Source organism: Phascolarctos cinereus, unplaced genomic scaffold (assembly GCF_003287225.1).
Source record: "Phascolarctos cinereus isolate Bilbo 61053 unplaced genomic scaffold, phaCin_HiC Scaffold_5;HRSCAF=322, whole genome shotgun sequence".
Classification (NCBI taxonomy): domain Eukaryota; kingdom Metazoa; phylum Chordata; class Mammalia; order Diprotodontia; family Phascolarctidae; genus Phascolarctos; species Phascolarctos cinereus.
The window spans coordinates 387,037,377-387,050,251 of record NW_027555958.1 but is presented as its reverse complement, the minus strand read 5'-3'; the positions used below and the strand labels follow the sequence as shown (position 1 = coordinate 387,050,251).

The 12,875-nt window shown below is 34.9% G+C and overlaps 1 protein-coding gene across 1 annotated transcript in view; it reads right to left on the bottom strand.

Moving 5' to 3' along the window:
• ZBTB41 (zinc finger and BTB domain containing 41) overlaps positions 1-12,875 on the bottom strand; it is a 68,301-nt gene that overhangs the window by 17,578 nt on the left and 37,848 nt on the right. The window contains exons 6-9 of the mRNA XM_020971734.2: positions 10,996-11,125; positions 5,183-5,278; positions 3,541-3,647; positions 2,108-2,213 (exon numbers count right to left, since the gene is read on the bottom strand). Of these exons, the coding sequence (XP_020827393.1) occupies positions 2,108-2,213; positions 3,541-3,647; positions 5,183-5,278; positions 10,996-11,125 (439 nt within the window). The remainder of the gene's footprint in view (positions 1-2,107; positions 2,214-3,540; positions 3,648-5,182; positions 5,279-10,995; positions 11,126-12,875) is intronic.

The following is a 12,875-nucleotide window of genomic DNA, read 5'->3' as shown; positions in this document are numbered from 1 at the left end:
AATACGTATTTTATCCTCCAGGCAAGAAGAACCCTTGAAGGTTTTAGAGCAGAGAAATGACATAGTCAGAATCGTTCCTTAGGAAAACATTTTGACAGTTGTGTGAGGTATGCATTGGAAAAGAGAGAGCATGAAAGCAGGGAGACCAATTCTGAAGCTCTTACAAGAGTCCAGGCAAGAAGTGATAAGGGCAACCCTGGGAGCATATTATAGAGGCCAAAATAAGGAGTTTGGGAATTAACTGAACTGAAGTCAAGAATGACTCTGGGTGACATGAGGATGACAGTACCTGAAATAGTTTAACAGTTTAAAATGAATAACTGCATTCCATTTTGGACTTGCTGAGTTTAATGTGATAGTCACAAAAAGAACAGACAATTACACTGCACCCATAAAGTCTGCAAACATATACACACACACACACACACACACACATATATACACATACATGCACACACACATACACAGACATATATAGACGTATACTTATATCTACATATAGATAAATGTTTATACAAAATCTCTTTTGAGCCTCATAACAATCCTGAAAGGTAGGTACAAGTATATGATGAGAAAACAGGCACAGAAAAATCAAGTGTCTCACTGTGTGACTGTGGACAAGTATTAGAGGCAGAATATAAATCCAGGCCTTCTGAAGGACAAGTTAAATAATCTGTTTGTTATGCTAAGGGATATCAAGATGGAGATGCCCATTAGGCATTTGGTGATCACAGGATTTAGAGTTCAGAAGAAAGGATTGGCCACAAAGAAGCAGTGACTATTTGCAGAGGGATGATCTGGTAGTAAATGACATAACCAAAAGAAAGAATACAGAACAAAAACAGAAGAGAACACAGGACTCAGCCTTGTAGGATATCCATTCTTAACAAAGGACAATTAAAACTAATATAATTGGCTCTCAGTAGTGAAGAAGATCAGGAACACCATGAGTAAATGAAATTTAAAAAATACCCAGATGGCACAATGAACAAAGCATTGGATTTAAAGAGTTAGGAAGGCCTCGGTTCAAATTCTGCCTCAGACACTAGCAGTGGGACAAGTCATTTAACTTCTCTCAGCTTCAGCTTCCTCATTTGTAAAATAATAAGAACATCTATTTAAGAGTTGTGAGAATTAAATGAGACCATATATGTAAACATTTTGCAAACTTTAAAGTGCTATATAAATTTTAGTTATTATCTGCATTTTTAGAACTATAAATAAAACAAGCAGAAAAAAAGACCGACAAACTTGACCTTGATTCCTCTCTTTCCTACCCATTTTTTTTAAAATAACTTCAGTCAAACTGGTCTATTTTCCAACTTATGATCAAGTCCTGCAACTTGTATCCTCAGTGACACTGCTCACACTATTCTCTCTGCCTGGGATGCCCTCACCCTTACACCTCCAATTTCTATAACCAATTAGATGCTTCATCACATATTAAAGATCCAAATCACAGCACAACTCTTCTCTAATTGTCCTTTGTCTTGCTCTGGTCTTGCCTTTCATTTTCCTTAGTTTTTACTTCTTATAAACTTTTGTTCTAGCTTATATTAAAGTCATTTACATTTAATCTCTTCTACTGAGACTGTAAACTTCTGATGTATCCTATTGATCTTCATTATTTCCCTTAAAGCACTTACATACTGTGTTTTGCACACAGCAGACATTTACGTCTGCTTATTTTAAATTTACTACTAGTAAGTAGTTTTATGAACGAACAATTTAATTTAACAAATATTTATTCGAATGTGCAAGGCATTATGCTAGATTCTGGGGATACAAAGATGAGAAGCAAAACACGCCCTTAAGGGACTTACAATCTCAAAGGGTGGTTGAAACACACGCAAATAACTGTAATATTCAAATGATTAATATATAGGAAAGATCAGAGTAGCATGAGAGCTATGAGAAAAGATGATCACTGTTAGCTAGGGGGGCAATGAGGGAGAGAAAAAGTAGGGTAGACTTCATGAAGGAGGTGTCACCTGATCTAGGTTTTTAAGAAAGAGTAAGATTTTAAGTACGTAACTGGTCACTGAATAACCAAAATTAATGACTTACCTAATGGGACCAATGAGAAAAGCTGAAGATTTTTACTTACTTTTGCCACACTTTCTCACCAAGGTGAACACTTTTATAATGAACAGTGAGGTGATCCCTGCGGCCAAAACATTTTCCACATTCTTCACACTGATGAGCTTTTTCACCTTGAAATAAGTAAAAAAAAATCATAATTAGAATACAGTAAACATTTCAGTTCTTTCAGAAAGTGTTTGTTTTTTTTAAATCACAATGTTGATGAGAAAGATGCCAGGAATTAAATAAAGCACCAGAATTTCAGCCACCTTTTATTCTGAGATACATTCCCTTCTACTCCTCACTCAAACTTCTTTCTTCCAAGAGTTTATGCTTATTTTCCTGGTTATGGGTCTTCTCCCCACTTGGAGAAGAAGGTGCAGCCTCTTGTTGGAGACTTCAAATATCACCTTTTAAAGTAATGGAGCAAGATAACTGAGATTACTTCAAAACTCAGTTTTCCACCCCCATGGACATTTTTCAAGCTATCAAGAACTACAAAATATAAATTAACACCATAAGAAGAAACTACATTATTTAAAATGGGGACCTGAACATTTTCAGATCTTTGTATTCTAATTTTAAAATGATTTTTCACCCGTGGGGATTTCTTACATTCCCAATGAGCCAAAATACAAACAGAAATTAAACTCTAGATATCTTTGCCTTCTTAATATTTTAAGGCCTAGTAGTTTTAAAACTCATGCCTGACTCAAATGCACAAGATAGCATTAAGAATTTAGAAATCAAATCCTAGGGCTGCCACTATAAATACATGAAGAAATCACCAGTTCCTTAGCATCTCTGATAAGTGGTGATAATAACAATAGCAACCTACCTCATGGAAATGTTCTAAGGAACAACTATTGATTATAGCATATTTGACATGTACATTATGTTTATAATAATAATAATCACCTGTTCTACTGTGCTCATAGTTGGCTCTCTCCCATTACTGTACACACAGAGTTGGCTCTCTTAGCACTTCCTGAACATCAATCTGAGAGGAAAATACGAGAGAAATCCCCAGAGTTTGAAAATTATAAATACAGTGTGAAGATCTGAAATTGGTCAGGGTTACTACAAAAAAACCCTTTTCCACAAAGAGGGCTTCAAACACTCACTGTGACATGAAAATCTCAAATGCCTTACCCTCCTCCCCATTTCTCCTAGAACTCAATTATCCCTCCAACATATCAAAGTGTAAAATACAATCTTGGCCTTTCCATCTAAGACATCACCAATTGCAGGTATTCCACTTAAGCCTGTAGAATACATGAAACATCAATGTCCAGAATGTAAAACATCATTTAAAATAACTAAGAGTCCATATTCAAGAAAGCTTCAATAGAAGTTAAATGATAAAAATGAGTCATTATGAATACATAATCAGAATATTATTTTCCTTCTATTTGTCTTATAAATTTTTAAAAATCATCATTACAAGATACTGCCTACCTGAATGTATTTTTTTGTGTTTTGTAAGATGGTCATGACGAATAAATGTTTTTCCACATTCATCACATTCATATCTCTTATCATCATGATGGACTCGCAAGTGAAGTCTATATATAAAGATGAACATTGAGAGGAATTTATATTGGTATGAGAATAAAAAAAATCAATAAGCTCTATAATATAGTCTTCTCTTAAATATACACAGATTATCAGTTTTGTATCTATGATTCATGATATTCTCTCCACTACCACACAATCGAATACACAGTTGCTATCTCTTCCCCTATATGTTCCCCCCACTATTTCTACACACTCGCCTATTATTTTTCCTGGGCTACTTCACCCTGCCCACCAAGCTTTTCAAATGGCTATTCCTTACCATCAGTTCTAGGGACTGTCAGAAGTAGAATTAAACCATGAAAAGATCTTCTTAGGGGTCAGAATGAGTAAACATATGAGCTTCGTAGTATGTTACATGGCAAATCGTAAAGTAAAAAATTCTGAGGTTATTATTTCTTTTGGATAATATAGAAAATGACCATTCCCCTTCCCTTTAAAACCAACTATACGTTTTACTAGTATTTATGTTTTTTTTTTAAATAAGCTTTTACGGAAATTTTCTATTTCTTACATCATCATGGTACCTCAGATATCCTCAAGTATTTATCTTTATGATAACCGTATTTTACTGCATTTCACATAGCTTATTTTATACTCATGCCTGGAGAGATTACAGAAAATCTGAGAAACTGTATTTAAATTACAAACAAATGTGGTTTATAGGAAAAAAAGAAACACTAACTCCTATTAGGTAAATTGCCAGAATAAATTTTTTTGCTACTTTTGACATAAAAATAATAAAGTGAAGATGAAATAACTGCAACTATACCATTTTTATTTTCCTTAAATTGGATAAAATTCAGAGATGATAAAAAAGAAAATTTTAAAATGATGACTTACAATTCTTACAATAGGATTAGTAAAGCATAGATATGTGTTTATCTTCAAATTTCTTCTGTTTACCACCATCCCTCATCTCCCCAAAAAACGCCTCATATAAATGAATTGTAAATATAGTCAGTAATTATCCTCATGAAAAAGGCAGACGGATCATGATTAAACAAAGCACAATTTTCTGAAATTAGGAGAATGGAGAGCATTTCCTAGAATGCAACATTACCTACTAAATAAAAACTAGAAACAAGAAAACTACAACATAGATTAAATTCATTGTGTATGAAAAAGCTTTACTAATTATGCACACATACATGTACACATATATACTATATGTGTGTATGTATCTGTGTGTATCTATATGCACATAAATATAAGTATAATTTACCTAGAATAGCACTTCTAGCAGAGGAGGTTCTTAATAATGTGAAAATATCTCATAGATTATATTTAAGGATGGCTACAGTATCAACAGCCGCAAATTTTATGAAACAGAAGGCCGATCCACCTTCATAAACTTGTGTACACAACTAGGACAGTGATGTTCCATAAAGTGATCAAGAAACGGTTTTTGCTGCAGTTAGCACTACAATAATAAAAAGATATATACACATACATATACACAGATACACACAGATTGGTGACAATTTCATCTTGCATTATACATTATATGTTGGCTTTACCTTACCTGTATGAACTTCCATGCCGAAAACTCTGCCCACAAATACTACACAGATGTGGTTTTTCTCCACTATGAATCCTCAGATGTTCTTTTAAGGTAGTTCTGTATTCAAAAAAAATGCAACATCATTTAATACCATTTAATAATGTTGTTCATAAGAATCTCTGCTTTACTGATTAAAGTTTAAACAGGATCTTGACATAAACAGTTTAAGGTTTGTTATAACAGAAAACTGAAGAATCCAATCTAGTATCCAACTATTATAATATATTGAATGTTAACAGTTATACCACATGTAAATAATCTTTACATGCATAAAGATGTACTAAAGCAAGATGATATGAGGCAGATAATAAAATGAATAACCAACCCTCTCTTCTGTCTACCACTGCAAATACTAGTTTTGGCTACTTTGTGGATCCAATTAATTGAAATAACTACTGTTAGACTTGGGAGATTATTGTTGAAGATGTACCAACAAATGGAAATAGTTCTTCAGGTCTTACTTGGTACATCACTGTGTAGACCTGGTACTATCATCCATCCTTTTTTATTAAGAAAGACTAAGATAATGATGGGGTTTTTTTTGGTTTGGTTTGTTCTTTTTTAGGCAATTGGGGTTAAGTGACTTGCCCAAGGCCACACAGCTAGTAAGTGTCAAGTGTTTGGTCTGCGCTGGATTTGAACTCAGGTCCTCCTGACTTCAGGGCCAGCGCTCTATCCACTGCGCCACTAGCTGCCCCCAGATTAAGATAATGATGAAAGAGAAGAGGTACTGCTCCAGGTTTAACTCAGGAGCAATCATGTGGTAATTAGGTTAACTCAACAATTCTAGAATATTAGCCCCAACTGTATTTTTATATATTTGTGATTTTTTTCCTTGTTCAGCATTCCTATCAATATTACCTGAGTACAGGGATATACTGATAAATGTTTAACAATGGTTATGAAAACACATGACACACTTTTTTGTTTAATCTGCATCATTGCTTTCTTAAGTATAGACAATCACAAAACAATAAATCAAGTTCAAACTGATTATATACCAATTTGTACTCCAAAACCTGTATGAGCTGGCTCCAGCCCACCCCTGCACCCAGGGATGAAATTCTCTCAAGGCAGCGAGGGAAGTCAGGAAGCATGGCTAGTTTGAACATCTCTCCAAGCCAGAAATGGCCTGAATATCAACTAACGTTAAATTAAATTCTTTTTGGCAGACCTGAGCCTAAAATTGCAGAGTATATTTCAGTATTATTATTTTTTTTCCACATAAGTCAACAAGCATTTAATAAGCATTTTATAAAGTCAAGTGCAAGAGAATCATCACCAGTTATGAACAGTCACCGAGTGATTTTTTCCAGCCAAAGCAATTCATGAAAACCATCCAAGAGGTTTAATATACCCTGACAGAGTCCAAATTAACATCAACAAAATAACAGATGCTTCAAGTACTAAACGAGAGGAATTAGTATCAGCTAAAAAACTGCTCTATATTTCAAATGCTGAAGGGATATTTATATTTACTCATGTACTTTAGACCTTTATGTACAACGTAGAAAAGCCAACAACTTGTAAGCAAAAGAAAATAAGGGAGACAAGTTCTGCTGTTGTCTTGTTCACTTCTCAAAGGCATAAAAAGTATAAGTATTCCATATGTAAGGAGTGATACAGATGCAATGATTTCTGGTGGGGTGGGGGTGGGAAGTGGGTTAGGGGAGGGAGTGTTGAGAATAATTAACAAGAACCAGGATATCTGGTCCTTTCTGAAATTACTCTTTGAAATTCCAGAACTACTGATCAGTTTGTTTTAGTACATACAGAGAGTATATTCCTTAATAGGAGGCAGGTAGGTGGCTCAGTGGATAGAGTGCTGGGAATGGAGTCAGGAAGACCTGAGTTCGAATTTGGCCTCAGACATTTACTAGCTGTGTGACCCTGAGCAAGGCACTTAACCTCTGTCTGCCTTAATCCACTGGAGAAGGAAATGGCAAACCACTCCAGTATCCTTACCATGAAAAAACCCTATGGACCGTATGGTTTACAAAGAGTCAGACACAATTGAATGACTGAACAACCACAAAAATATTCACTAATGAAATCAGTTAACACCACCTAACCATTCTTCATTCATAATAAAATTAAAGATTTTCCTTAATCCAAAGCATCAAATTATAGAATTACAGAATCTCAGAGTTGTAAGTGTCCCCATACGTCACCTAGTCCAACTTGTACTTGAATAGAAGAGTCTTTCGTAATATGCTTGACAAGGGTTAATCAACCACTGCTTAAAGACCTTCAGTGAGAGAGAATCCACTCCTGCCCAGGGAGCCCAGTCAACTCTTGGACAGCTCTGCTAGTGGGCATTTCCTTACTTTGAGGTGAAACTTATCCCCTAAGTAATTCCATATACATATTGTAATGAGACCATCAGAACAAATACAATCCTTCAACATGATAGTACTTCAAATCAATGAAGATGTTGATCTTCCTCTCACTACCCCAAAAATGTCCCAAACAAGTATACTGTTTTCCACGATAAACATCTCCAGCTCCTTCAAACAATTTTCAAATAACATTACTTTGAGACCCTTAAACATCATGATCAGAATCTAGGCTTATCAACAGCTTTCCTAAAATATGGTACTCCTAATTTAAGGCAATACACTACAGATGTGGAATGACCAGTGTAGATTACAGTACTCTCATAGTCTTACATACTATATCATTCACAATGTAACCTAATGTTACAACAATACCTTCAACTCGTACTGAGCTTGAAGTCCGCTAAAAGTCCTAGATTTTCTTCAAATGATTGATGGTCTCCCCAAACCTTTATAAAGTCCTACTTGAGTTTAAAAAAAAAAATTACTCATCCAAATATTTATCCTTATTAAATTCAGTCTTATTAAATCCATCCATTATTTTAACCTGTCAAAATCTTTCTAGATCCTATCCCATACCCCCATGAGTTGTGTGAAAAGTAAATTTTATAATCATACTATCTAGGCCTTTATCCAAGGAACTGTTAAAAACATTAAACAGCACAATGACCAAATCTTATCACCAAGGGAATTCCACCAGGGACCTTTTTCATGATAACAAATTCATTAATCTTTTGATCCAGCCTTTCAGTGAGCAACTATTTGGTCTTTTAAAGAAAGAGCAATTCATCCAGCTTCTACTGATATTTGGATTCAAACCCAGTAATTTAGATTCAAAATAGATTCAGAGGAAAGAGAAAAGGAGAGAGAAGACAGAGAGGAGAGAATGGGGGGAGTAAAAAGAGGGGAAGTTGAGAAGAGACAGAAAAAGAACAAACAAAAACGTAGAGTCAAACACTGCAGAAAAAAAAGTATCCAAACACCAAAGTGCCAAAGAAAGAACTGTTGTCAGAGAGAAAAAGTGGCACTAAGCATAATTAAAATAGTAAAATAATTCAATAAATTCAATTTACACATAAGCCAATATAAGTTCTTCTAATCATTACCCACTTCAATAATTCTATTCCTATAGAACATGTGGTCTATACAGAAATAATTTGTCAATGGCCAATTATCTATTCTGAAAATTTCAAAATTTTTGACTAACAATTTCTTTTTGGTCCAGATCTGCAATTTCACATAGTAGAAAACTCTTCACTGAGGAAGTTCCTTCTCCGAACTGTCATTCTATTGTCTCTTGGGCAGCTAAGTGGTGCCACAATGCAGAGAGCACTGGGCCTGGAATCAGGAAAACTTGAGTTCAAACATGGCTTGAGACCCTTATTGGTTGTGTGGAGCCAGTCACACAGCCTCATTTTCTTCATCTGTAAAATGGGAATAATAATAGCACCTACCTCACAGGGTCATTGTCATTACAAAGGATCAAATGAGATAGTTACCTATTATCATTATCGTTACTGCCACTTAATTACAGCCTTTGTTTGTATAGCCATAGTCAACAGACTCTGTCTTTTCTTTGGCCAGAGTTGTTTCTGTTATATCAAAACAAAGTTTCAATAATACCCAGTCACTACAGTGAATTAAGAAAAAAAATCAAAACTTAATCTTGATGTAGGGAGTCAAACCATTCAGTTTACAAGATCAGTGTTATTACTGATCACACTAAGTATTCAATAAGTAAATGATATTTCCTCTACATGTCATTTAGTCACAAAATTTTAAGGAGTTCTACCCATCCAAAAAACTACTTAGGAGATCTAGGGCAGGAGTTTCTAGGAAGACACTTGTGCCACTCCATATTGCAGTCCTGTTACTACTGAGGCAACGTTGGCTAACTTTTTACAGCTTCCCTAAGACAGGACATAATCTGTAGGTAAAGAGAAATTACACTAGGATTGTAATTTTTTTGAGGACTTTTGGAAAAAACTATTTAAATTATGTTCTTATGTTGTCACTCTTATTTCTGTCTCCTACGCAGTATCTCTGAAAAGTAGAGTCAAGACTTGAAGTAACTGTGCCAGCAGATGGTGCTGTTAAAGAAGGCATAGTAATAGTAGAATGGAGACAGAAAGATGTAACTCACTTCAGGTCACAGAAAAGTTGCAAATCAAATACTATTAATGGGGGCTGGCCACTTTTCTTTTCTAGATTTGTTTCCTCACTTGTAAAATGAAGAATAAACTAGATGATCTCTAAGCTCCCTTCCAACTCTAAAGCCTGGTATATCCTATGATATCTATGATATTCTATGACACTTTATCACTGACCTGTAGGATAATAAATACTTATTTTGACTTTTACTTTTGCATGTACATTGACTAACAGTAATAGAGAAGACACCATGGAACGAACACTTGAAAGAAAACTGACTCTGGAATTAAAGGATCTGGGTTCAAATCCCACCCCTGACACTACCTGTGACCTTGAACAAGTCTTTTAACTTCTGTAGGCCTCAGTTTCCTCATCTGTCAAATAAGAGGGTTGGACTATATGACTTCTGAGATACCTTTCCAGTTGTAGGTCTATGATCTTGTGGTCCTAATAACAAACAGAAAATCTGGTTTTAAAAAAAAAGTCCTGAAACTGCACTTTCGTGTGGAATAGTGATTAGATTTGCTTTGCTTGGTCTGTAAGGCAGTATGAGGATATTAAACTTACTGAGAAGTAGGATTCAGGATCAAATGAGAAAAATTTTACTAATAATTAGAGCTATTCCAAAGTGAAATGAAAGTCTTCTATCAAAATTAAAGCATTTTCAGGCATAAAATGCATAAATCAGTGTGACTCAACCATAGAATCCAAGCTGGAAGGATCTCCAAAGCCTAGTCCAACCTACATGTAAACAAGAATACCCTTTTAGAACACATCGAAGCAATCATCTAGCTTTTGCTTAAAGATGCTGAAAAAGCACAATGCTTTGCTTATAGTAAGTACTAAATCAATGGTTTTTTTCATTTATTCATTAAGGGGAAATCTGCTACCTCCTGAAGCTACAAATTCCATTTTGCAGAGCTCTATCAGTACACTTTTTTTTCCCCATAAAATCTAAATTTACCTTTGCAATTACCACATGCTGCTGCAAACTCTGCCTTCTACAAATAAAGAGAACAAGCTTAGCCTCTGTTCCACCTGATGTTCCCTCCAATACTAAGACAGCCATTGTATACCCCATAAGTCTGCTCTCTTCCAGGTTGAACGTTACCAGTTCCTTCAGCCAATGTTCACAGGATGTGATCTTCACTCTTCATCATTCTGCTCGACTCCCTGCAAATGTTCTCCACCTTATTATTATTTGTAATTTTTTCAAACAAACATTAACTGTATTTTTCTGATCATTATAATAACAAATTGAGGTGAGGTCTCTAATTAACACCTCACCTTTCTCTTACTGATTTTCCACATATAAAACAAGTCCATTTTCTCTTTCCACCGTGAGTACATTCTATGTGTCGTTTCAAATTTCCAGTGTCATTGAACTGGCGACCACAGATATCACATGGAAATGGACCTAAAATAGAAAGAGAAAGGAAAATTTATTTACTACAGTTAAATGAAAGAATGCTAAAGTAGCCAGTTGTACCTTTGTGTGTGGGTAGGGAAAAGGTAGGATGGAGAGTGGAACAGATTACACAAAAGGTTTTAAGGCTCATATTAACATAGAAATTAAGTTAATGTTTTCAAAGAATGCTGGTAATTTAAGTCATTGCTCTCACTTTAAATAAAGAAAATTTAAAAATCTCACTACTTAGGTTCTACAATTTTTCAATTTTTAAAATATTTAATAGTTAACATTATCTTTGTTGGCAAAATGTCTAGATGACTTGATTTTAAAGTATTTAGGTAAATTTCAAGGGTATTATCAATAACCAATTATTATTATGAAGCTACTACATATATGCCAAGGCACTATGCTAGATGCCAGGAATATACTTACACAAAATGAAAAGATTACATCCTAATTAGAAGCTTATCATGAAGCAACTGTATCCAGAGTATAGAATGTACAGAATAGTATTCTATAATAGAGCAGCATCAATGTCAATAAAAGGGAGGTATCTAAAGGCACGCTGCAGGGTTCTGTATCCGTCAGTCAGTTAGCAATGCATTTATTAAGCACTCAATATGTGTCAAGCATTTTGCTAAGTACTAAACATAAAGAAAGAAAAAAATATGAAGCTCCCATCCTCAATGAGCCCACATTCTAATGAGGGAGACAATACACAAACAGCTATGTACCTAAAGGATATAAACAAATTAGACAGTTGGTAACCTCTCAGAAGGAAGGCATAAGTTGGAGTGGTGGCGGGTGAGGTGGGAAGAACACAGTGAAGAAGACCAGGAAAACCCTCTTTTAAAAGGTGGGACTTCAAAGAAGTCTGGGAAGCCATGGTGCAGAGGCAAAGAGGAAGAGCATTCCACATATGAGAGACATCCATTGAAAAGATACAGAGAAATGAGCCAGAGTGGAAGAAAAAGCAAGAGGGCAGGTGTTGTTGGATCATAAAATACATGGTAGAAAGTGAAGCTTAAGACTATAAATATAAAAATGAGCATGGTTGTTGTGAGGGATTTTTTAAAAATTAATTTTTTTTCAATTAAGCATTTATTTTCCCTCTCTACTTTTTTTTTAGCTATTAATGGCTTTTTAAAATATTTCTTTCCCCAATTACATGTAAAAACAATTTTTAACATTCCTTTTTTTTTTTTAATTTTGAGTTCCAAATTCTCTCCTTCCCTCCTCTCTGAGATGGTAAGCCACATGGTATAGGTTACACATGTATAATTATACAAAACATATTTCCATATTAGTCATGTTGTAAAAGAAAACAGACAAAAACTACCACCAAAAAATAAAGTGAAAAATAGTATGCCTCCATCTGCATTCAGACTCTATCAGTTCTTTCTCTGGAGGTATATAGTATTTCTCATTATGAGTCCTTTGGAATCAGTGGATCACTGTATTGCTGAGAACAAGCACAGTCATTCACAGTTAATCATCACACTATGTTGCTGTTTCTGTGTACCATGTTCTCCTGGCTGTGCTTATGTCACTTTGTATCACTTTGTATCACTTCATGTAAGTTTTTCCAGGTTTTTCTGAAAGCATTCAGCTCTTTGCATATTGCACAATAGTATTCCATTACAACTGTCCACCTCAACTTGGCAGCCATTCCCCAACTGATGGACATCCCTTCAATTTCCAATTCTTTGCCACCACAAAAAGTTCTGCTATAAATATTTTTCTATAAATAGGCCCC